This window comes from Scyliorhinus canicula, chromosome 8, assembly GCF_902713615.1.
Source record: "Scyliorhinus canicula chromosome 8, sScyCan1.1, whole genome shotgun sequence".
In the NCBI taxonomy this organism is placed as follows: Eukaryota; Metazoa; Chordata; class Chondrichthyes; order Carcharhiniformes; family Scyliorhinidae; genus Scyliorhinus; species Scyliorhinus canicula.
Genome location: NC_052153.1, coordinates 159,924,403 through 159,947,055, shown reverse-complemented (window position 1 = coordinate 159,947,055; position 22,653 = coordinate 159,924,403). Strand labels below are relative to the sequence as shown.

The 22,653-nt window shown below is 45.9% G+C and overlaps 2 protein-coding genes across 3 annotated transcripts in view; one reads left to right on the top strand and one right to left on the bottom strand.

Annotated features, from left to right (window-relative positions):
- Positions 1-1,785: 1,785 nt before the first annotated feature.
- Positions 1,786-20,896, bottom strand: bhmt (betaine-homocysteine methyltransferase). Its single transcript, XM_038805563.1, has 8 exons — positions 20,731-20,896; positions 18,235-18,367; positions 17,467-17,585; positions 15,674-15,865; positions 8,072-8,219; positions 4,490-4,672; positions 3,339-3,567; positions 1,786-2,057 (listed from the first exon to the last, which is right to left on the bottom strand). The coding sequence occupies exons 1-8, from the start codon at positions 20,860-20,862 to the stop codon at positions 1,871-1,873; spliced, it is 1,323 nt and encodes a 440-aa protein (XP_038661491.1). The 5' UTR covers positions 20,863-20,896; the 3' UTR covers positions 1,786-1,870.
- A 242-nt stretch (positions 20,897-21,138) lies between these two features.
- dmgdh (dimethylglycine dehydrogenase) overlaps positions 21,139-22,653 on the top strand; it is a 152,976-nt gene continuing 151,461 nt past the window's right edge. Inside the window, exon 1 of one of the 2 annotated variants that reach the window (XM_038805559.1) lies at positions 21,139-21,303. In XM_038805559.1, the coding sequence (XP_038661487.1) occupies positions 21,185-21,303 (119 nt within the window). In that variant the 5' untranslated portion in view covers positions 21,139-21,184. Of the gene's footprint in view, positions 21,370-22,653 lie in introns of both variants that reach the window. The other variant, XM_038805560.1, reaches the window with a different exon arrangement.

Here is a 22,653-nt window from a genome sequence, read left to right as displayed (position 1 = left end):
TGAGTTTGAGTGGGGTGATCATTGCTCGGCACAACATCGAGGGCCGAAGGGCCTGTTCTGTGCTGTACTGTTCTATGTTTTGGGGCCACTGCTGTTTGTCATTTTTATAAATGACCTGGAAGAGGGTGTAGAAGTATGGGTTAGTAAATTTGCAGATGACACGAAGGTCGGTGGAGTTGTGGATAGTGCTGAAGGATGTTATAGGTTACAGAGGGACATAGATAAGCTGCAGAGCTGGGCTGAGAGGTGGCAGATGGAGTTTAATGTGGAAAAGTGTGAGGTGGTTCACTTTGGAAGGAGTAACAGGAATGCAGAGTACTGGGCTAATGGCAAGATTCTTGGTAGTGTAGATGAACAGAGAGATCTCGGCATCCAGGTACATAAATCCCTGAAAGTTGCCACCCAGGTTAATAGGGCTGTTAAGAAGGCATATGGTGTGATAGCCTTTATCAGTAGGGGGATTGAGTTTCGGAGCCACGAGGTCATGCTGCAGCTGTACAAAACTCTGGTGCGGCCGCACCTGGAGTACTGCGTGCAGTTCTGGTCACCACATTATAGGAAGGATGTGGAAGCTTTGGAAAGGGTTCAGAGGAGATTTGCTAGGATGTTGCCTGGTATGGAGGGAAGGTCTTACGAGAAAAGGCTCAGGGACTTGAGGTTGTTTTCGTTAGGGAGAAGGCTGAGAGGTGACTTAATAGAGACATATAAGATAGTCAGAGGGTTAGATAGGGTGGACAGTGAGTCTTTTTCTTCGGATGGTGATGACCAACACGAGGGGACATAGCTTTAAATTGAGGGGTGGTAGATATAGGACAGATGTCAGAGGCAGTTTCTTTACTCATAGTAGGGGTGTGGAATGCCCTGCCTGCAACAGTAGTAGACTCGCCAACTTTAAGGGCATTTAGCTGGTCACTGGATAGACATATGGATGAAAATGGAATAGTGTAGGTCAGATAGGCTTCGGATGGTTTCACGGGTCGGCGCAACGTCGAGGGCCAAAGGGCCCGTACTGCGCTGTAATGTTCTACCTGTGTGTGTGTGGGTTTCCTCTCACAGTCCAAAGATGGGCAGGTTAAGTGGATTGGCCATGCTAAATTGCCCTTAGTGTCCAAAATTGCCCTTAAGTGTTGGGTGGGGTTACTGGGTTGTGAAGATAGGGTGGAGGTGTGGGCTTGGGTAGGGTGCTCTTTCCAAGAGCCAGTGCAGACTCAATAAGACCAAATGACCTCCTTCTGCACTGTAAATTCTATGATGAGACGCAACAAGGGGCTTGTTTAGCTCACTGGGCTAAATCGCTGGCTTTTAAAGCAGACCAAGCAGGCCAGCAGCACGGTTTGATTCCCGTACCAGCCTCCCCAGACAGGCGCCGGAATGTGGTGACTAGGGCGTTTCACAGTAACTTCATTGAAGCCTACTCGTGACAATAAGCGATTTTCATTTCATTTCATTTTCAACACCAAGGGCTATGTAACAATAGTGAAGCCCAACCTGGGTCTCTGCCACTTTTTGGTGGCCTCTGCAAATGCCTGGATCAAAGACCAGGAAAATCCCCATTCCACTTTTGGATATTTGTTCTGCGGTACTTCAAAACCAGATTGGGGCATGGGACAGGTGAATCTCCTGTTCCTTCTCCATAGCACTGGCAAAATCCCTTGTTTATGTGCCTATAGCTTGTTTTTTGTGTTTAAATTCGAAGGAATGAATCGAGGGAGAAACCACAATCAAATTTATTCCCACATATAACAATTTATGCAAACTCTTTGCAAGTAAATAAACACAAGGCCATTTGTTCACTGGATTCAAACTTTATTCACTCAATTTGGTAATTTTTGATAGATTTTGGTCATTTTTGGTTGATACATTCGGAATGCTACATTCCAGAAACAATCTTCTGCTTCTCAAACATTTCTTTCAATTGGTTTTCTGTTGTCATTTCTTTTTGTTGGATTAGCTCCTTGTCTCCTCTGGTCACGCCCCAGCTGTCCGGCTTTGAAAGGGAGGCTGAGTAGGGCCGGCCAGACGCAGGCACCAGCTTCTCCCAATATGCCTGCTGAGCTCTGGAAGAAAGGGCAAAGAAAATGTTTTTTCATCTTGTGAAATTCGTCTGAATATTGCTGTTGCTGACTGTCTCCACTGCTTAATGGATTGTCAGCACGGGGAGCTGGCTCCAGATCATTAGAAAAAAAAACAAGCACTTAAAATACTGCACGAGTTCATTGGTCTGCCATTGTAACCCGAGAGGGAAGCAACCCGATCTCCAAGGAAATGACGGATCTGCTGTTTCCTGGGATTTTTCGTCGCAGCAAAAGGTGGAACCTGCGTTGCATAAGATTGAGCTGCCTAATCTTGATCTTTAGTGTCAATCAGGCACTGCTGTGCAACTGATTTACCAAGTAGGCGCAATTGCCTCTAAGAGGGAATATGCGGTCCATCAGTGGAACGCAGGTAGCCAGAATGGAGTTTGTGTTGAAATCCCTTTCCATATGGCGCTGGAATTTCCGATAGGTGGGCTGATGTGATATGCATGAGCTGCGCTAGTGCTCATTTGTTTCCCGTGTTTCTGCAATCAACAGCATGTACCAAGGAAAGAATTTCAGGGCAGAGAGGCCATAACATGATTTAAAGGGAATTGGGGTAAGTTTATAAAATAATATATAAACACAGAATAAAATTTTAGTTAAAGACTTGATACTGGGCCGACAATTAATCTAATGGCCAACAATTAATCTCAAGGCCTTCTGAGTGTTAATGCCGTGAGTAGTTTAGTTTTGACTAAAATGTAAGTCTCAATTAAGCCGATTGTCATATTTTGCTATAAAGGTCTACTTAAAATTGGTTTAAAGGGAAGTTAAGGTTGGGATTTTCCAGCTCTTTCCACTGGCAAGATGTTCTGGTCCTACTGAACGGGGGGGGGGGGGTTCTCACAGTGGTACTTTGGCAGGACATTTGGCGGCCAATCGCAAGCCGCTGGAAAAACTGCCATGGGTGGGGTGTTTGCACCAGCGTCAAAGATGTTGAAAATGCTAGCCCTCCAGTTCTTCAAAAATCTTATACTCAGTGGGGGCTATTTTCAATTTAGCTGTGGGTGTAAAACAAAGGCTGGGGATTCTCCAGTGCCGCCAGCAGCAGGAACAATCGTGGGGGGCAGGGTGGGGACTGGAAAATTGGGAGAGCAGCCGACACCCAAAGAAATTAAGAAAAAAAGCAATTGGGGGAGATGCATAACAGGCTGTTGATAATGCCAGTTTCGTACCTCAAAGTCAAAACTGCTGGCAACAAATTAATAGCTAAATGATCTTAAAAAATTGTATTTGACAGAAAGTTCTAATTATTCATACCTTGCTCGCACCCAAGGCTTTGTGTGCATGGCAAGACCACTTCCCCAGGCATCGTGCTTCTCTGAAGCCACTGGAAGGAAGCCCCTTTCAGCTGCTAGTTCTTCCGCTATAGCCCTAATATGATAGGGTTCAAATCCACAACAGCCACCAATGTATCGGATTCCCAAATCATATGCAGCCCTTGCATATTTATGCATTTCCCATCGGGTAAGAATTCGTGGCTCCAGGGCTTTTGAAAGAGAAGATTCGGGTGGTAAATCACATGCTCAAACTGCAATGACAGCATTTTATGCTGCTTTCAAGATAAAAACAAATGTTATGTTTGTTATAAATCCATTTTGTAAATTTTCAAAAGGAAGCACAGAAAACACTGGGAATTTCAATTCCAACGGGTGGCACGGAACTGAAATCCAGTACTGACTAGCGAATTGTCACATCAGTGGAGGTGACGTCTTCCCAATTTTGTCCAGACTAAATGGATTGGTGCTGGATCGGTTTGGACTTGGCTCTGATCTCAAGCGAGCTGTGAGTCCTATGACAGCACTGCGGGAGACTTGCTCTTTGGTCAGCTTTTGTACCACTGTAAGACCAATTGTAGATTCCAAATATTGTGACCAAGGAGAAGCCACAGAAAAAGATCTGTGTCACTCCTTCATGTGTGTTGGGACGTTCGTTTTGTGTGCCATGATGGCGGCTTTATTTTCGGTTTAAACTCCACACGTCCTGGAATTATTACAGTAACGAAGGTTCATGCACTCAAAAACGGTCGCTGATATTTAGTGACGGTCACCTTGTAAGGGATGATTAAGGCCAAAGAAATTCTCAGCAGCAGGGTGAAAATATGATTTTGCTGATGTTTTGCAATTAACAGAACAGAGAATATCTACAGCTGTTAGCTCAGATCTTTTACATTTTCCTGCTTAATTTTCCCCCAGCTTTCTGACCCTTCTCAACTGTACATGTGCAACTCAAGTCAGGGGTGCAGAGTAACATGCAGGAACGATCAATAGACTCGAGGCCCACCGGCAACTACATACAAATAGAAGAAATACATTCTAAAATTCCAATTAAACCAAACCAAAATTAAAACTCAACCTAAAGCTTATTGAATTTTATCAGATGGAATAAAAGCAGGAAATATAAATTTTTACCAAATGGAAATTCTGGTAGGTCAATGAATCCCTGCTTGTTGCAATCAGGTGTGTGATAAGCAAGAGGCTGCACAATTAAGTGTGCTTTTAGATGTGCAGCTTCTAAGCCTTCTTTCATAAACTTCATAGTTTTGAGGGAAGTGGTTGGGTCAAAATGGCAATTCACTCCAATGAGGTCAGCACCTAGCAAATAAGAACGGAAACATCATTTAAAAAAAATATATAATTTTTACAAAATATAAACATCTTAACTCTATTAACAAAACAACCGCGGTAACACCCCAAGAACAATACCCCCCCCCCCAACTTCAAAAGCAACTACAAACAAAAGGATAAAAAAACAAAAGAGTACCCAAACAACAAAAGGGAAAGAGATAGCACCCGCCACATCCCACAGACCCATGTACACAGTTCTCCCTCCCCCCGATCCAACCCCCCCGGGTTGCTGCTGCTGTCGGCCTATTTCCCTACCGTTCCGCCAGGAAATCCAGGAAAGGCTGCCACCGCCTGAAAAACCCTTGTACTGATCCCCTCGGGGCAAATTTCACCTTCTCCAATTTGATGAACCCCGCCATATCATTGATCCAGGCCTCCACGCTTGGGGGCCTCGCATCCTTCCATTGGAGCAAGATCCTCCGCCGGGCTACTAGGGACGCAAAGGCCAAAACACCGGCCTCTTTTGCCTCCTGCACTCCCGGCTCCACTGCAACCCCAAAAATTGCGAGTCCCCAGCCTGGCTTGACCCTGGATCCCACCACCCTTGACACCGTCCTTGCTACCCCCTTCCAAAACTCCCCCAACGCTGGGCACGCCCAAAACATATGGGCGTGGTTCGCTGGGCTCCCCGAGCACCTAGCACACCTGTCCTCGCCCCCGAAAAACCTACTCATCCTCGTCCCAGTCATGTGGGCCCTATGCAGCACCTTGAACTGTATGAGGAAACATCATTTTTACATTGTTCAGGAGGTGACAAGATTGGGAAATGACTGGCAAAGGAGTATGGGTGTTTTTGTACTTGAATTAAGGAAATGTAACATCCAGGCACAGCAAGCCGTTAGGATGCCGATGGTATGTTGGCTATTTATTACAAATGGGTTGATGGGTTACAGTAAAGCAGTTTTACTCCAATTATGTAGGGCCTTGGTGAGACCACACCTTGAGTACTATGTCCAGCTCCAGCAACCTGACTGAAGGAGAGACTTACCTGAGAGGGAACACAACAGTGTTTCACACTGAATCCTGAAATGTGAGGATTATCCTTTGAATTGAAATTGAGCCTGTATTCACTCAAGGTAAGAAGAATGAGAGGAGATCTCATTGAAACATTTAAAATTCTTAAGGGGCTGAATAAGGGATGATGATGGTGGGCAGCACGGTAGCATGGTGGTTAGCATAAATGCTTCACAGCTTCAGGGTCCCAGGTTCGATTCCCGGCTGGGTCACTGTCTGTGCGGAGTCTGCACGTCCTCTCCGTGTGTGCGTGGGTTTCCTCCGGGTGCTCCGGTTTCCTCCCACAGTCCAAAAATGTGCGGGTTAGGTGGATTGGCCATGCTGAATTGCCCGTAGTGTCCTAAAAAGTAAGGTTAAGGGGGGGTTGTTGTGGTATGGGTATAGGGTGGATACGTGGGTTTGAGTAGGGTGATCATTGCTCGGCGCAACATCGAGGGCCGAAGGGCCTGTTCTGTGCTGTACTGTTCTATGTTCTATGATTCTCCTGGCTAGGGGAAGGCTAGTTCTCACAGTTTGAATGTAAGGTTTTGGTCATTTAGGTCTGAGATAGGAAGACATTTCTTCACCTAAGGGGTTGTAAATCTTTGCGAATCTCAACCCCAGAGGATTATTTAACTTAATTAATTGAAGTTATTGAAGTTTTAATATTAATTAAAATGAATAATACTCCTGTTGGGCGTCATTTTCTGATACTGGACTATGATATAAATTATAGGTGGCTCTGTAACTACATTTTTGCTTCTATTTTACCTTTGAATAGTTCTGCTGAGACAAAAGGTACTCATTGGCTTAGATGCCTGTTTAGAAGAGGCAATTTTTAGGAATAGATAGTGCGTACACGCTTGTTAATATCAGAAAGGACACAAAATGGCTGTTAGCTAAGATAGCAATACTAAAGACACAAAATGGCTGAACTAGCCATATTCCTGAACAATAAGTTACAAACTGTGTAAACTACCTCATGAGAACAAGGCGTGGGTATTTATAGGGAGTATTTCAATAGCCGCTGATAACAGCTTCATAGGACAAGGAACGCAATGTATCCTTAATAGCTCAAGGTCCCCAGCTGCAGACAGGACATATCCGTATGCTAGTCTTGAGTGACTTTTGCATGAAGTTAGGGGCTGGTGAGACAACACCCACTTTAACCATATATGTGGTAACTGGGATGCTAAGAAAATTGATTGGCTGCATGTAGTGAATTGTGACACGAATAGAGTTGACTGATTGCATGTAAATAAGAATGCAACTAATTCCGCCCCTTGAATCTGTATATTAACCCAATGCGAATCTTAGCTCAAGAGAGAAACAGTATTGAGAGGCTGCGGAGCATTCAAATCTTCCATATCTGATGTAATAAACTGCTTCTTTACTCACAAAAAGGCCAACGTGTGAATATTTTCACCTCTAACCCCAACAAATAAAAGTGGAAACTTTAATCACATGGCTTCCCTCAGGCTCAGGTGATGCTATGAACCTGTCAGTCCAGGTGCGTATTCATTGAGTATATTCAAGATATGGATCCTATCGGAATCGAAGAACTTAAGGATAGTATGGGAAGGTGGAGTTGAGGTAGAAGATCATTGAATGAAGGAGCAGGCTTGAAGGGCCGAATGGCCAACTCCTGCAGAAACCAGATACATGGAACGTCCATGGACAATCTATTTGGACTGAATACTCTTCACCAATACCTTTAAACAGATCTAATACTTGGCAGAATTCCTGCTCTTCACCCTCGAAAATGCTTCACATATTTACAATGAGTTGGTGAGGTAAGAAAATAGTCAATTATGAAGCAGACTATGACATGGCTCTCCACCCACAAGCTATCCCTCGAGCCTTTCAATGAGCTGTAAAAATCACCTCTTCCACCACCAAGCAAAAAGCTGAATGTTATAGTTAATTGAGAGACCTCGCCGGCTGGAGGCAACAAAGTGAATGAGCATAACAGTCAACTGATTTCTGGCAGGTGAAACAATCAGATAATGAGGAGGAATCAGTTACTATCAAAGTGCTTTGACCACTAGATAATGGCTCAGATCTTCTGGTCAACAGCGAAGAGCGTGCATATGTCCCTGACTGCGATTTAATCTGTCTGCTTATCGTTTTACACTGGAGTCTTTGCACCTTTCGATGCTGGTTGCAGCAGGGATACACAGTTGGGCGGGTAAGTGGCGAGAGTAATTCCAGCAAGCCTTTCTCGTTATGAACTGCAGACATAGTCCCTAAAGTGTCTTCAGCTCACTGACTTTTAAATGTAAGTGGACTTGTCAACCCCCAAATTGCATAGCCTCCCCTCACCGACAATGCACATCCCCGCCCCAAAACAATAAGTGGGAGAAATTGCCTTACCAGCCTTTACGAGTCTAACTGCACAGTCCCCTGCTGACACTCCAGCCAAATCACCCTCTGGACCAATGCATAAGGTGGCACCAACTGGTTTGCCAGACTCCTTCAAAACATGAACTGCCCATTCTGCTTCCTCCACGTGTTCAAAGTACTGAAAGAGACAGAACACTGGCAGTTAAACACCAGAATAATATCGCAAGTCTTCTCATCTTGTGAGTGGCTTCCTGCAAAATAAAATGACAAACTATTAGTTTTCCACAAAAGGGTTTCCAACAAAAACCACGGGTCCTGCTAATTTTAGCCAAATATCAGAAGCAAAAGTACGTTATGACAGTGGAAAGCACTAATTATTCATCTGTTCTTAATACAGCATTTAAAGATTGTTTAAAGATTACTACTTCAAATATTGAAATGTTGATGAAAGTTGTGCAGGAGAAAAAAGACTGGTGCTTTTCAGGCAGAATTACCCATGGCACTCCAGAGAAAACTGGGTGGTTGGAAGGAGATCAAACGTTATAGCAAAAAAAACAAAACAATTATAGCAAAAGATTAACTTTTACTGACCAAGCTCTTTGTGATAGATCAGAGAATCCCGAGATTTTACAGAGTATATTTTTAAATTAATTTTTATCTAGTCTCTTAAAAAAACATTCAAAAATTTATTCATTTTACTAAAATGAAGGGGGTTTTGGAATGATTTCAATTTGAATTAACAAATAATTTTAATAAGGTGAAGGATAGAATGTTGCATGTCAAGAAACATCAGGTCATTGTTATAACCTTGAAATTAAAAAAATATATTTTTAACTTTCAGTTTACACAGTGAACAAAAAAGATGTAATTACTTGTTAGATAACTATCAAATTGGGACCGTAAATTATTGCGTGACCATCAAGACCCATATATAGTATGGTCCAAATAAAAATTATTACTTCCGAGTATTTGGCGTAATCTACTGTGATTGCTTTGCGTCCATTTTATTCTATTTAATAAACTTGCAGATATCTAATCAAAGTTATTTGTAAAAAAAAAGAGAGATTGCATTGTAAAGCCATGCTTTGATCACTGGAAAAATTTTGCATTAAGAATAAGCACAAACAAGTTCAAATTGCAATAAAACCCAGCACCCCATTTATGCAGTCAAAATCGGGCAGTGACTAATTAGCTTACAGTGAGTTTAACAAAGGCAGATTTCAAAACATCATTGCAGCAAAAAGTAGTGCCTGATCTGGCAAGAACATGAGTTATTGCTTTGATAACTGTAGTGCAAAGCACATGGACGGGGGTTCCGGTTATGGCGGAGAGTGAGGATTGAGAGGATGGGGGAAATGTGTTCATAGAGGAGAGCTTTCCAAGTATGAGGGCGTTGGAGGAAATGTTTGGGTTGGCGAGAGGAAACAAATTCAGGTATCTCTAGGTGCGGGACTTCCTTCGTAAACAGGTGTCAAGCTACCCTCTCCTACCACTGAGGGGGATTCAGGACAGGGTAGTTTCCAGAGGATGGGGAGGAAAAGGGAGCATCTCATACATTTATAAGGAGCTTAAGGGGTCGGAGGAGAAGCAGACCGAGAAGCTGAAGTGCAAGTGGGAGGAGGAGCTGGGAGGTGAGATAGAGGATGGTCCATAGGCGGACGCGTTGAGTAGAGTCAACGCATCCGCATCATGTGCCAGGCTCAGCCTGATACAATTTAAGGTTGTTCACTGGGCTCACATGACAGTGGCCCGGATGAGCAGATTCTTTGGGGTGGAGGACAGGTGCGCAAAATGTGCGAGAGGACCGGCGAACCATGTCCACACGTTTTGGACATGTCCAAAGCTTAGGGGATTTTGGCAGGGGTTTGTGGATGTCATGTCCATGGTGTTAAAAACAAGGGTGGCACTGAGTCCAGAGGTGGCGATTTTCGGGGTGTCAGAAGACCCAGGAATCCAGGAGAAAGAGGCAGACGTTCTGGCCTTTGCTTCCCTGGTAGCCCGGAGACAGATACTATTAGCTTGGAGGGAATCAAAGCCCCCAAAGTCAGAGACCTGGCTATCTGACATGGCTAGCTTTCTCTGTTTAGAGAAAATCAAGTTTGCCTTGAGAGGATCACTGTTAGGGTTCACCTGGAGGTGGCAAACGTTCGTCGACTTCTTTGCGGGAAAGTAATCGTCAGCGGACCGGGCCGGGGGGGGGGGGGGGTTGTTTATATTAGAGTAGGGGGTCAATAAGGGTGGGACCTGTATGGGAGGTAAATGGCTTTTGTACTATGTTTATAGTTTCATGTATATTGTTTATTTTGTTGTTACTATACCAAAAATACATCAATAAAATGTTTATTAAAAAAAATTGTACTGCAAAGCTGAAGGAAGGAAGATGGTCAGAAGGTATCTGTGGGGATGATGGAATGCAAAGTCCTACATTGTGCAGCAACTTTATGGCAATTAAGCCTTTTAAGTGCTACAGGAAGCTCAAACTGACTGAGAGGATCTATCAGGAAGACAGGTCAGTCAGCCATCAATCACCATTTGGGCAATGAAGGTCATAAATCTCTCACCGCTTATACCACAGGGACCCTCCAATTACCTACAGGGGTCAGTCACTTTTTTGACACATCATGATCTACCTTTTTTTTTCCTGCCCAATGAAAAACGCGGACTGCAAGGTGGTAAAAATGAATTAATTTTATTAAAATCGTGCAGTGCTAGTGGTGTAGGGGTTTAAACGAGTGCAGTTACCACGTTTGTCCTTTATGGATGTATCCAATCCCCAAGTGAGCCATTACTTACCAGTAGTGGATGGGTACATTGTCATTCACTGAACTGCAGTGAATATAGTGGGATCTCTGTGTGCACTCAGTGCCAAGGGGCTCCTCTGCCTGCTGGATCACTGCTTATTGCTTTTGGAGGTAGCACTTGCTGTCTTTTGCATGATGATAAATTGCCAGCGGAATTCTCCCATCGGCGGCATCCTCCACCGGCAGCGCACCCACCCCCGCGGGTTTCCCGATGGCGTGGGGTGGTCACAATGGGAATTCCCGCTGTTGACGAGGGTGCGCTGCACAGGAAAGCGCGGCTGCGGACCAGAAAATACTGCCCCGTAACTTTAATTCTGTCAGTTGGTTGCTGCTATGAAACTCCATGAATTTCCATTCCTGGAGAGCATCTCAAACTAATCTTTGTTATCATAAGACATCTGGGTTTGAATGTCCAAGTTGGCCATGACATTGCCAGGCATGAGGCCGATTGGGTCTTAATTTCACTAATGTTGGGACTCCATGTCCTTGCCCTAAATTATGAAGACAGAGCTGATGCATGAGCAGGGTGGATGACCTGAATCTGAGGGACAAGACCAAGAGCTACCTTGCTCCCATGGTGTAACTGGTTACTTAATCACAACTTCTACCCTCCCTGGTCTTAAGAGAAAAAGGTCAGGGATATTCCTAAGGTTCCTGTGCAAATTATAAAGTTTTAAATTGTAAGATAGCAAATTCCCTGCAGAACTATTTACTCTCAAGAACTTGAGCGTTGTTGCTTCATCAGCTCTTAGCTGCCTAACATTTGAATGAGGCCTGGCAAGGTGTACCGGACATAATTCCTGGAATAACCCAAGAACTTCCTGAGACAGAGGTGCAGATTCACCACCAACCTGAGGAATATTTTTGCACAGAGTAAATGTGGAAAGGTCACGTTCTGCCTCAGTCTTCCCCACAGGAGGGGAGACGGCGGATAACCGTCTGCATCACGTCTGGGCCCAATTGGTGCTAAGATCGTCTGAATTCTCTTTATGGCCACCTGCAACATTTTTCCAAGCCATTCGAAGTCAGCAATGGCCACATTCTAGAGTCTGAACCCCATAACATCCATGGCAATACTTGCACCATTTGTGAGATGCTCCTATTGCTTGCACAATTGCCTCCATTGATCTTGTCAAATGCTCACTGGAAAATGGTGGTATTGACCACTGCTGGTTGAGCGTCATACCATCTTCGTGTTGTTTGCAGAAGCAAATGATTATTCAGTGTCTTGTTTAAAACGCCATTAGCACTCAGGATGCTGGGCCTCCATTTTGTTATCAGTTGGCACATCGACTGACATCATTGCTCAATATCTCATTCTGCACTCTCCTCCATATCAGTTCTCCCACTTATGCCTTGTTTAAAATGGTTCGCTGATGAAATCACACTCAGGTTGTAAAGCTCTTCAATTCAACGTATTGAACCAGTGAGTTTTCCTTGCACCAAGGCAGAAGGTGGGACATTCCGTACATGATCACAGTAGCTCATATGCGTATACTGTGGTCATTAAACAGACCACGATATGGTGATGGTCTGCACTGCGAGTGCCTGCTTTGGCTGAATGAGAGTGCTTTTGGAGTTGGGTGAACACAGGGAGTTAGGTGAAACTAGGGAGAAGGTGAAACTGAAGACTACGTATGGAGTTCAGTGCGGGCAGGAGCAGAGCACAGCCGTGTATAATAAACATCAAGATCATATTCCTGTTCTCATTGACTTTGCAATCAGCTTCAAAGTGAAACAGTTGCACTATAAAAACATATTTGCTTGTATATAAAAGTGTTTGCTTTGTTTTTTTTGTTTGGAGGAGGAGGAGGAGAGGAAGCTTTAGTTGACCCTTCAGGTGACCACGTGTGCAGGAAGTATGTCCAACTGCAGCTACTAGCTAACTGCATTTCGGAGCTGGAGCCAAGTGTGGATTCGCTGTGGAGCATCAGCGATGCGGAGTAGGTTGTGGATAGCACGATCAGTGAGGTGGTTACACCGCAGGTGTGGATTCAACGGGCAGAAAGGGCATGGTAAAGGAAGGCAGGTAGTGCAGGAGTCCTTTGTGGCCATCCCCCTTTCTAACAGATAAAACCTTTTGGATATTGTTGGGGGAGTTGACGGTGTAGGGTAAAGCGATGGGAGCCAACTTCATGGCACCATGGGTGGGTCTGCTGCACAAGAGAGGAAGAGGAAGAATGTCAGGGCTATAGTGGTAGGGGATTCAAATCCAAGGGGAACAGACATGTGTTTCTGAGGCCGCAAAAGAGACTCCAGGATAGTATGTTGCCTCGCTGGTGCAAGGGTCAGGGATGTCACTGAACGGCTGCAGAGCATACTGAAGGGAGAGGGCAAATAGACAGATATCGTGGTTCACTTTGGTACCAATGATAGGGGCAGAAAAAGGGATGAGATCCTGAAAGCAGAATTTAGGGATCTAGAAAGTAGATTTAAAAACAGGACCCAGAAGGTAGTAGCCACGTGCTAATGAGTATAGAAATAGGTGAGTCCAAATGAATGTATGGCTGAAGAGATCGTGCAGAAGGGAGTGCTTTAGATTTCTGGGACATTGGTACAGTTTTTGGAGACAGGGGGACCTGTACAAAGGTAAACGGTTTGCACCTGGACCAAAATGGGACCAGTGTCCTTGAAGGGAGGTTTGCTAGTGCTGTTGAGGAGGATTTAACTTAACTTTTGAGAGGTCTGGGATCCTGAGAGAAGGTTCAGCAGGGATATGCACAGCCAAAATTAGAGGAAAGCAGAGGGTGATGTTCGAGGGGTGTTTTTCTGACTGGAAGCCCGTGTCCAGTGGGGTCCCACAGGAAACAGTGTTGGGGCTCTTGCTGTTTATGGTTCAAATAAATGATTTAGATATGAATGTTGGCGAGTTGATCAGTAAGTTTGCGGATGACACGAAAATTGGTGGGGTGGTAAATACTAAGCAGGATAGCCCTCGATTACAGGAGGATATAGATGGGCTGATCAATGGCAAATGGAATTCAATCCGGAAAAGTGAGATGATGCACTTGGGCAGAACAAACAAGGCAAGGGGTTACATGACAAACAGCAGGACCCTGGGAAGCACCGAGGATCAGAGTGATCTTGGTGTGCATGTACACCAGTCCCTTAAGGTAGCAGAGTAGGTGGATACAGTGGTTAAGGAGGCATATGGTATGTTTGCCTTTATTAGCCAAAGAATAGAGTTAAAGAGGAGGGAGATTATGCTGAAACTGTATAAAATGTTTGTTGGGCCACAGCTAGAGTACTGTATGCAATTCTGGAATCTACATTACAGGAGGGATGTGACAACACTGGAATGGGTGCAGTGGAGATTTACCAGGATGTTGCCTGTGCAGGGGGGGCGGGGGGGGCTTGGCTTCTCTGTGCTGTATGATTCTATGACATCTTGACTGCACACAAGACTTGCTCCAGAGATGCTGGTCATGCCTGCATCCAAATGAGACCATGACATCCATAATGAAGTCTGCTCATTTATGCAGCAAATGACAACTTAGTGTCAGCAGCAATGAAATCACCCTTTCATGTCCACTACAAGATTTGTCCTTTTAAAGGTCAAACAAAAAGGGCCTTATTAACCCTGGCCAGAGCCATTGATGCAGCAATTATGAGCACACTAATCTAGCTGAGCACATTACCTTGCTGAGCACATTACCTTGCTCACGTGTAGCGAATGGTTTTGCATCATACATATCTATGCTACCCTCTCCTTTAATGTATCGGGTTGCCTTTAAACAGGAGATGGTAATTTGGGCAATGGAATTTTAAAAAATTATATATTTTCTTTGCCATCGTACCGCATACAATTAGGCAAAAGAAACCTGCTGCTTCACGTAAAGCGTCATTGCTGTCATCCCTCTGCATCAGTACAGCAATTCTGACACATACCTGTTAACAATTACTTGCCTTCATGTCCATCTATGGTGTATGCTGTGCTACAGGCTTATTTGGACCTTACCTTTGTACTCTTCTTTAATCTGTGTAAATTCTTCTGGACCTCCTGTAGGTCCTTGAGTAGTTGATATGGAGTTCTCCTTCACTGGGAAATTTCCATACTTGTTTACTCCTTAGCATATTTGGGATCATCGTCCCCCACCAAAAATCTGATTGGTATGCTTCATTCCAGAGGTTACCAGTACCTGCAGGGCTTGGGCACTAAATCGTGCTTTTCTCAATCTTCGTTAAGCCATTTTGCACAAATATTGTGCACTTCACAGCTGAAACTTTAATATTTATATACTGGTTAAGTATCTTGTTCACCGCTTGTCTAAGAAGTGTTAAGTGTATGGTGGCTGGCTGTTTTTTTTTAAATGTTAAACTACTAAATGAAAACCGCTTTTAAGAATCATACTTCAAAACCATGTATTCCACCATTGTTGGCGGACTGCAAATAAACCGTAGAAATGGGGACTTTGCATCTCCAATTATACAGTAGACAGCTTTAGCCACAGTTTTAAAACTAGAACTCCCTCTGAGAAATCTGGAACTTGGTTGGAGCCAAGAATAGCTGATGAAACTGATGCGTACTTGCCAGCAAAGGGAACAAACAAGATAATTAAATATTATTGAAATGCAATTGAAATTCTTCAGAAACAAAAGAAAAAAGCAGAGTAACCTGCAGTAATTCACCTGGCATGACTCAAATGAACTAACACATAAATCAAAACATCAGGATTTATCAGACGACTAGCTGCAAAACAAGTTCTCTGAGAACTATTATTATTCCTCTGCTCCATTGCCTTGTTGCAATCCAGATTTTTATAAATGCAGGCAAATTCTTAGATAAATCAATAACCATTTAGGAATTCAGTTAAGTACAAAGGTTATGTACCTCAGCAAGCATAAAGTCTACGTTCTTTTTGATAAAGACGTCTAGTTGTTTCCTGAAGATGGCCTTTACGTCAGTCTCACTTTTGCAGCTGAGGTAGGAAGGGGTTTGGCTGACTCCTCCAGCAACGAGGGCATCTCCTTCGTTAGCCACCTCCCTCGCAATATCACAAGCAGCTTCATTCACTTTCTGGCCCTGAAGAGGAAAAACAACATGTTAAGCCATTTTTGCATACCAGCTACAACGAAATAATAAAATGTCGCAACTAATGAACTGAGAAGCAACTTTACTGGCCAACTCATTTCGCGGTTTGTATCAAGCCAAGAGTAGAATTTCTAAATCTGAGCGCACTCCCCCCCCGCCACGCATATCACAGACTGAACGTCTGTCAGGAATTTAGGAACAGAAGTCAGTAACTCTTCTTTTATTAAAATGGATGGATAGAAAATCTGTCGGTCATAATCCTGCCTATAACACTGCTATGATACCTCCTGATACACTCCAGGGTCAAGACTCAAGAGTGTACAGAATCAATGAGAGATAATAATTTTCCATAGAGCTGCTACAATAATCCAGACCCATACAGTTCAAAACTCTGACCAATGCGGGGAAAGAAACCAGCATATTCAGGGCCGAGCACGCTTGTGTAGCAATATGGCAACAGAGTATCCCAAGGAATTCAGCACTAAAATCCTCTCGCTGAAGCTCCATGTGAGATCAGAAAATCTACACTTTAGCTTGTACAAAAAGCACACTATTAATGGTATGTAAACAGATTTTGTGGTAGAATAATAATAATCTTTATTATTGTCACCAGTAGGCTCACGTTAACACTGCAATGAAGTTACTGTGAAAATCTTCTAGTCGCCACAATGTGTCTCCTGTTCGGGTACACAGTGGGAGAATTCAGACTGTCCAATTCGCCTCACAAGCACATCTTTCTGGGCTTGTGGGAGGAAACCGGAGCACCCGGAGGAAACCCACAACAGACACGGGGAGAACGTGCAGACTTCACACAGACAGTGACCCAAGTGGGAATCGAACCTGGGACTGTGGCGTCGTGAAGCAACAGTGCTAACCATTGTGCTACCGTGCAATAGGGCTACTAGATTCAAGTTAAATTTAAAATGACCTGTGGTCAGACATACTGTTGTGATCGGGACATTTGGCTGAGTGCACGTTTGAAGTTTCTATCGTTACATTAATATTGCTTTAATTTGTTTGTTCTCGACGGTGAATGAAATACTGTTAATATATGACCAACTTTTACCTAATAATTTTTGTTATGCCTAGAAGTAGACTTTACGCTTCTTTTGTGAACTTCAGGCAATTTAAAATTCAAAATGCTGGTGTCTCATCCTCCTACAAGTCCTCCTTACCCATCACCATAATATTTTGACTGATACTGGCTCACAGTGTACCGACTTCTTAAGTTTTGTGAATCGCTTTGTGAATCCCTGATTCTTTATTCCATCCTTCAGTCACCTATCCCAATGTGCTGGGATTCCCCCAAAGGATCACTTCTATTGATCTTCCTTAAATTCCACCTCTTACCAAGATTTTGGTCACCCATCCCAATCTTTCTTTGACTCTGCTATTTTTATCCTAGTTTGCCTCTGAAGCAGAGACATTATTCGATTTTAAAGTTGACTTATAAATGCAAAGTTTTGCTGCAGAAAGTCATGTTTCATTGGGAGCATCTTAAACTATTTGCATTTAAGCTCTCTATATGTCTGTGGAAATGGATAGAAACTTGCAACTAAAATATGGAATCGCAATGTAAAGTCACAACTTACTGAAATCTTTTGCTCCACATAATTTCCTCTGTTCTGCAACTTGTCATCACTTGCATAAAAAGTGAAAGTCTGCAGGACTGTGGAGCCTGCTCTGAGGAACTCACGGTGCAGCTGTCTCACTGGAAGAGTAGTAACAAAAATATAACTTGAAAATACATAACCTCAGTTTGTAAATGAGTGCTTTAGCTGTGCAATAATGTAAAATATGCTAGGCAATACAGGTGAAACAAAGTGTTTTTACAAAAGGTAGCAGACCACTTCCGTGAGCTGGAGAAAGGGTGTGAGAGTACTAGTGAGGGTGCAGAGGGGATTCACCAGGATGCTGCCCAGGCTGGAATGTTTCAGCTACGAAGAGAGGTTGGTTCAGCTGGGGTCGTTTTCCTGAGAAGATTGAGGAGGGACCTGATTGAGGTGAACAAAATTGAGGGTCACAGATAGGAGGAAATCAAATGCAGTGACTTCTTTTGAATTTATTAGGTTTTCCCTTAAACCTATTATGATTGCCATGCAAAAATAATGAGCAGGATCTTAAGGAAGAATGGTCATTGGCAATAAGACCAACGCCTAAATGTTTGTAACGATGGAGATGCAGTCTGTAATGTGGAAAAACGATGGACGAGCTAAGAAATTACCCCTCCGGAACAAAATTCAGCATTGCGGGCAGCCATTTTAGTAGGTCGGGTTCACAGATCTCAGAGTTCACCTGTCTCTGCGCCCAACCTGGGAGTGAAAATCAGGCCCTACGTTTACGATTGTTTTTGGTCTTACCAGCCTCTGGATACTCTACTGTTGCTTCTGGTGTCCATGGTCCAGCTTTGACATAGCCTCTCTTCTCAAGAGCAAAAACAAATCCTCCATCTCCAATAATGACTTCCCCAGAAGCCAAACGCTCCAGAAGTCCCTGCAATAAAATTTAATGTCTTAACCATAAAAACATCAGGACAAGTAAGCAGAAAATTGATATTTGAAAACGTGTCTTACAATAGCAAACAGTACTCATTACAGAGGTTCACTGCACTCATAGAAATAGCATTTTAAACATGAGCTCACATCAATTAATGGACAGAAAATCTGGATGTAGGTCCTCAGGTAGATCACTATACTCGATTGTACTTTGCATTTGGCCCATATTTAACTTGTTTAAAAAGCCAATCAGTAAGAGCATTTTCAAAAACTTGCCCAACAAACATTACAGGGAGAAACTTATATTGAAAACGGTTCTAAACTAATTTAATGGAGCCACTGCATGGGAAAACCTTTCCCCTTCTAAAGTGGGTTCATATACACTTGCGGGGGAAAGAAAAACTAGGTCTGTGATTATACCTAAAGGAAGCAGGTGTAGGTGTTACAGGTACATTTAATGTGGAACATTTGGTAGACTTGTTGGAGAACTAGGTACTGGCCAATGCTGTTGGCAAGTGACTTGTTTCCTGTTGCAACCAGGATTAGATTGAGTACAGATTGATGGGCCACACGGAAAAGAGGTGAATAGCTGACATATCATCGAAGCAAATGGCAGAGTACTAATTAAAACTACAGGAGGACGATTTGGAGGAGGAAGATTTGGAAGAGCGATCACTTGGAGTGAAGATGGGAGAGGGAGAAGAAAAGCAGCTGTCTGGGGTTGTACCCTTTGATCTGTATTCTGCTACCGAGAGACAGCAGTGGAGGGGAATAAAGGGGCACTACTGAGTAGCTGGGGTAAAGGGGCAGTGTTGAGGGGTCGGGGTAATGGGGCAGTGGGTAAGGGGCACTGCCGAGGAGCAGGAGTAAGGGGCACTGCTGAGGAGCAGGAGTATGGGGCAGTGTTGAGGGGATGGGGCTTAAAAGGGCAGTGTTGAGGAGGGTTAAAGGGGCAGTGCTGAGGGACAGGGGTAAAGGGACAGTGCTGAGGGGCAGGGGTAAAGGGACAATGCTGGGGGGGGGTTAATGGGGCAGTGTTGAGGGGGTAAAGGGGAGTGTTGAGGGGTAAAGAGGCAGTGTTGAGCGGGTAAAGGGGGCACTGTTGAGGGGGTAAAGGAGCAGTGTTGAGTGATAAAGGGGCAGCACTGAGGGTAAAGGGGCAGTTTTGGGTGGTTAAGGGGGCACCGTTGAGGGGGCAAAGGGGCTGTGTTGAGAGGGTAAAAGAGCAGTGTTGAGGGGGTAAAGGGGCAGTGTTGAGGGGTAAAGGGGCAGTGTTGGGGGTAAAGGGGCAGTGTTGGGGGGTTAATGGGCCAGTGTTAAGAGATAAAGGGCAGTGTTGAGAGGGTAAAGCAGCAGTTTTGAGGGGTTAAGGGGCAGTGTTGAGAGGGTAAAGGAGCAGTTTGTGTGTGGGGGTAAAGGAGCAGTGTTGAGAGGGGGTTATGGGGCCAGTGTTGCGGGGGGGGGGGGTAAAGGGGCAGCATTGAGGGGGTAAAGGGGCAGTGTTGAGGGGCTAAAGGGGCAGGGGGTAAAGGGGCATCATTGAGGGGGTAAGGGGGCAATGTTGAGGGGCTAAAGGGGCAGTGTTGATGGGGTAAAGGGACAGTGTTGAGGGGGGGGTTCAAGAGGCAGTGTTGAGGGGGGTTATGGGGCCAGTATTGCGGGGGGTAAAGGGGCAGTGTTGAGGGGCTAAAGGGGCAGTGTTGGGGGGTGTTAAGGGTCAGTGATGAGGGGTAAAGGGCAGTGTTGAGGGGGTAAAGGGGCAGTGTTGGGGGGGTGTTAAGGGTCAGTGATGAGGGTTAAAGGGCAGTGTTGAGGGGCTAAAGGGGCAGTGTTGAGGGGCTAAAGGAGCAGTGTTGGGGGGGTGTTAAGGGTCAGTGATGAGGGGTAAAGGGCAGTATTGAGGGGCTAAAGGGGCAGTGTTGAGGGGGTAAAGGGGCAGTGTTGGGGGCGGGGGGCGGGTGTTAAGGGTCAATTATGAGGGGTAGGGAGGATTAACAGCAGCAGCAGCGCTGAAGTCAGCCACTTGCCCAGCCCACGCACCTGGTGCCGCTCCCGCCCGCCCGGGGCTGGCAAGGCGGGAAGAAGGTGGTGGGCGGCAGACAGCCTCGCAAGGAAAGCACGAGGTGGCGGGCAAGCAGCGAAATGAATAAACCCGGCCGAGGGAGGCGTCAGGGGAACCCGACACTTGACAGGACCGGCAACTGGTCGGTGGAGAAACCTGCCTGACAGCCCAGCGGCGATCCTCCCTGGGGCAAGGGCACCGCGACTTGGTGGGAACAACATTATGGCAGCGGGGGAGGCCGGGGGCAGAGAGAGGGGACGGGGGGCAATGTCGAGGACGAAGGAGGGAAAAGGTGTTACTCTTTTCGCAGCGGTCCTTCCGTCGTTCCCCACGGGCGGCATCTCGGCGGCGGCTCTGGCCCCACTTCTGTCCTCCGAGTCACTGGGTGGACAACTGGTCTGCAGCACCTCCTCACTGCCCGACTCCCACATGTTTTATAGCCTGTACTGAGGGGGAGGTGTCCGCCTCCCTCTCTCCCTCTTTGGGCTTCTGAGGGGAGGAGTGAGTGAGGGGGGAGGAGTGAGTGAGGGGAGGCGGGGTGGTGGAGGCAGGGGAGGAGGGGTCTCCTGGCTGCAGAGCAGCAAAGTTGCAAAGTGTGGGTGGGAGTTGGTCAAGAGTTTGGGTTTCAGGTGGTGGTCTTGAGGGTGAGGTGGGGGAGTTGGGGAGGGGTGGCTGCAATGACACTGAGGGAGGGAGGGGGGGTTTTTTATGTAGCTGTGTGACCCAGCAGTGATTTATTTTAACGACCTGGCCATGTCGCGCCTGCTAAAGCCTTTGCTGGGAAAGCCGGTGGTTTTAGCGGAGCTCTGCCGCTGGATTGCTGTCCGCCCTCTCGGCAGCTCACCACCCTGCAGCACACCATCCACGGAGGGGTGAGTGTCCTTCAAAACCCAGCCTTGTCTGAAAAGTGATGCACTGTCTGCCATTCGGATCTACAGGTTAGCGATCAGGTTCCGCTCTCCGTGCCAATAAAGAGACCCGTCCATTGAATCGCTGGCCACAAAGTTCTGGGTGTGCATGATGATGTGTGCCGCACATTGAGTCGGACCATTCAACACTTCCCGTGCAAGCTCGCTTGAACACTTGAGTTCATTTTATATATTTCTTTGTCTTTGTTCTTTCCCCCTCTACTCATCGCTCCCCCACTCCTCTCCAGTTCCCTCACCCACTCCTCTCCAGTTCCCCCACCCCTCTCCTCCAGTTCCCCCCACCCCTCTTCTCCTTTCCCCATCCCTCTCCTCTTCCCCCCACCCCATTCCTCCTTTCCCCCATCCCTCCTTATCCCCCACCCCACTCCTCCTTATCCCCCACCCCACCCCTCCTTATCCCCCACCCCACCCCTCCTTATCCCCCACCCGTCTCCTTATCCCTCACCCATCTCCTTATCCTCCACCCGTCTCCTTATCCCCCACCCCCCTCGTTTTCCCTTCACTGACTCCTTTCCCCCCACCCCTCTCCTCCTCTTCCCCCTCCCCTCTTCCCCCCACCCTGCTCCTCTTCCCCCTACCCCTCTCCTCTTCCCCGCACCCCTCTCCTCTTGCCCCCTCCCCTCTCCTCTTGCCCCCTCTCCTCTTCCCCACCCCTCTCCTCTTCCCCCATCCCTTTTCCCCCACCCCTCCCCTCTTCCCCCACCTTTTCCCCCCACCCCTCTACTCCACTTCCCCCACCCCCTCCTACTCTTCCCCCACTCCTCCTTTCTCCCTACCCCTCTCCTCTTCTTCCCACCCACCCCTCTCTTCCTCTCTCCCACCCCTCTCCTCGTGCCCTTTTCTCTGATAATAATAATCACTTATTGTCACAAGTAGGCTTCAATGAGGTTTCTGTGAAAAGCCCCTAGTCGCCACATTCCGGCGCCTGTTTGGGGAGACCGGTGCGGGAATTGAACCCGCGCTGCTGGCATTGATCTGCATTACCAGCCAGCTGTTTATCCCACTGTGCAAAACCAGCCCCAGATCTGACTTTTCCAAGGTTACAATGTGCTCAGGAAACGTTTGTGAGATTAAGAAACCCGGTGAGCTTGGGGAATGAGCTGAATGGACAGAAAATCCACTCCACCCTGACTCTGCATGTCCATGTCTTCCTTTTTTTATGGGGTGTGGGCAACAGCTGCCTATTCTCATTTGACCCTGGGACTGAATGGCTTGCTGTGGCATTACGAGGCAGCCACATTGCTGTGGGTCTGGAATCGTGCGATGGCAAGGCCAGTAGATTTCTTCCCAAAA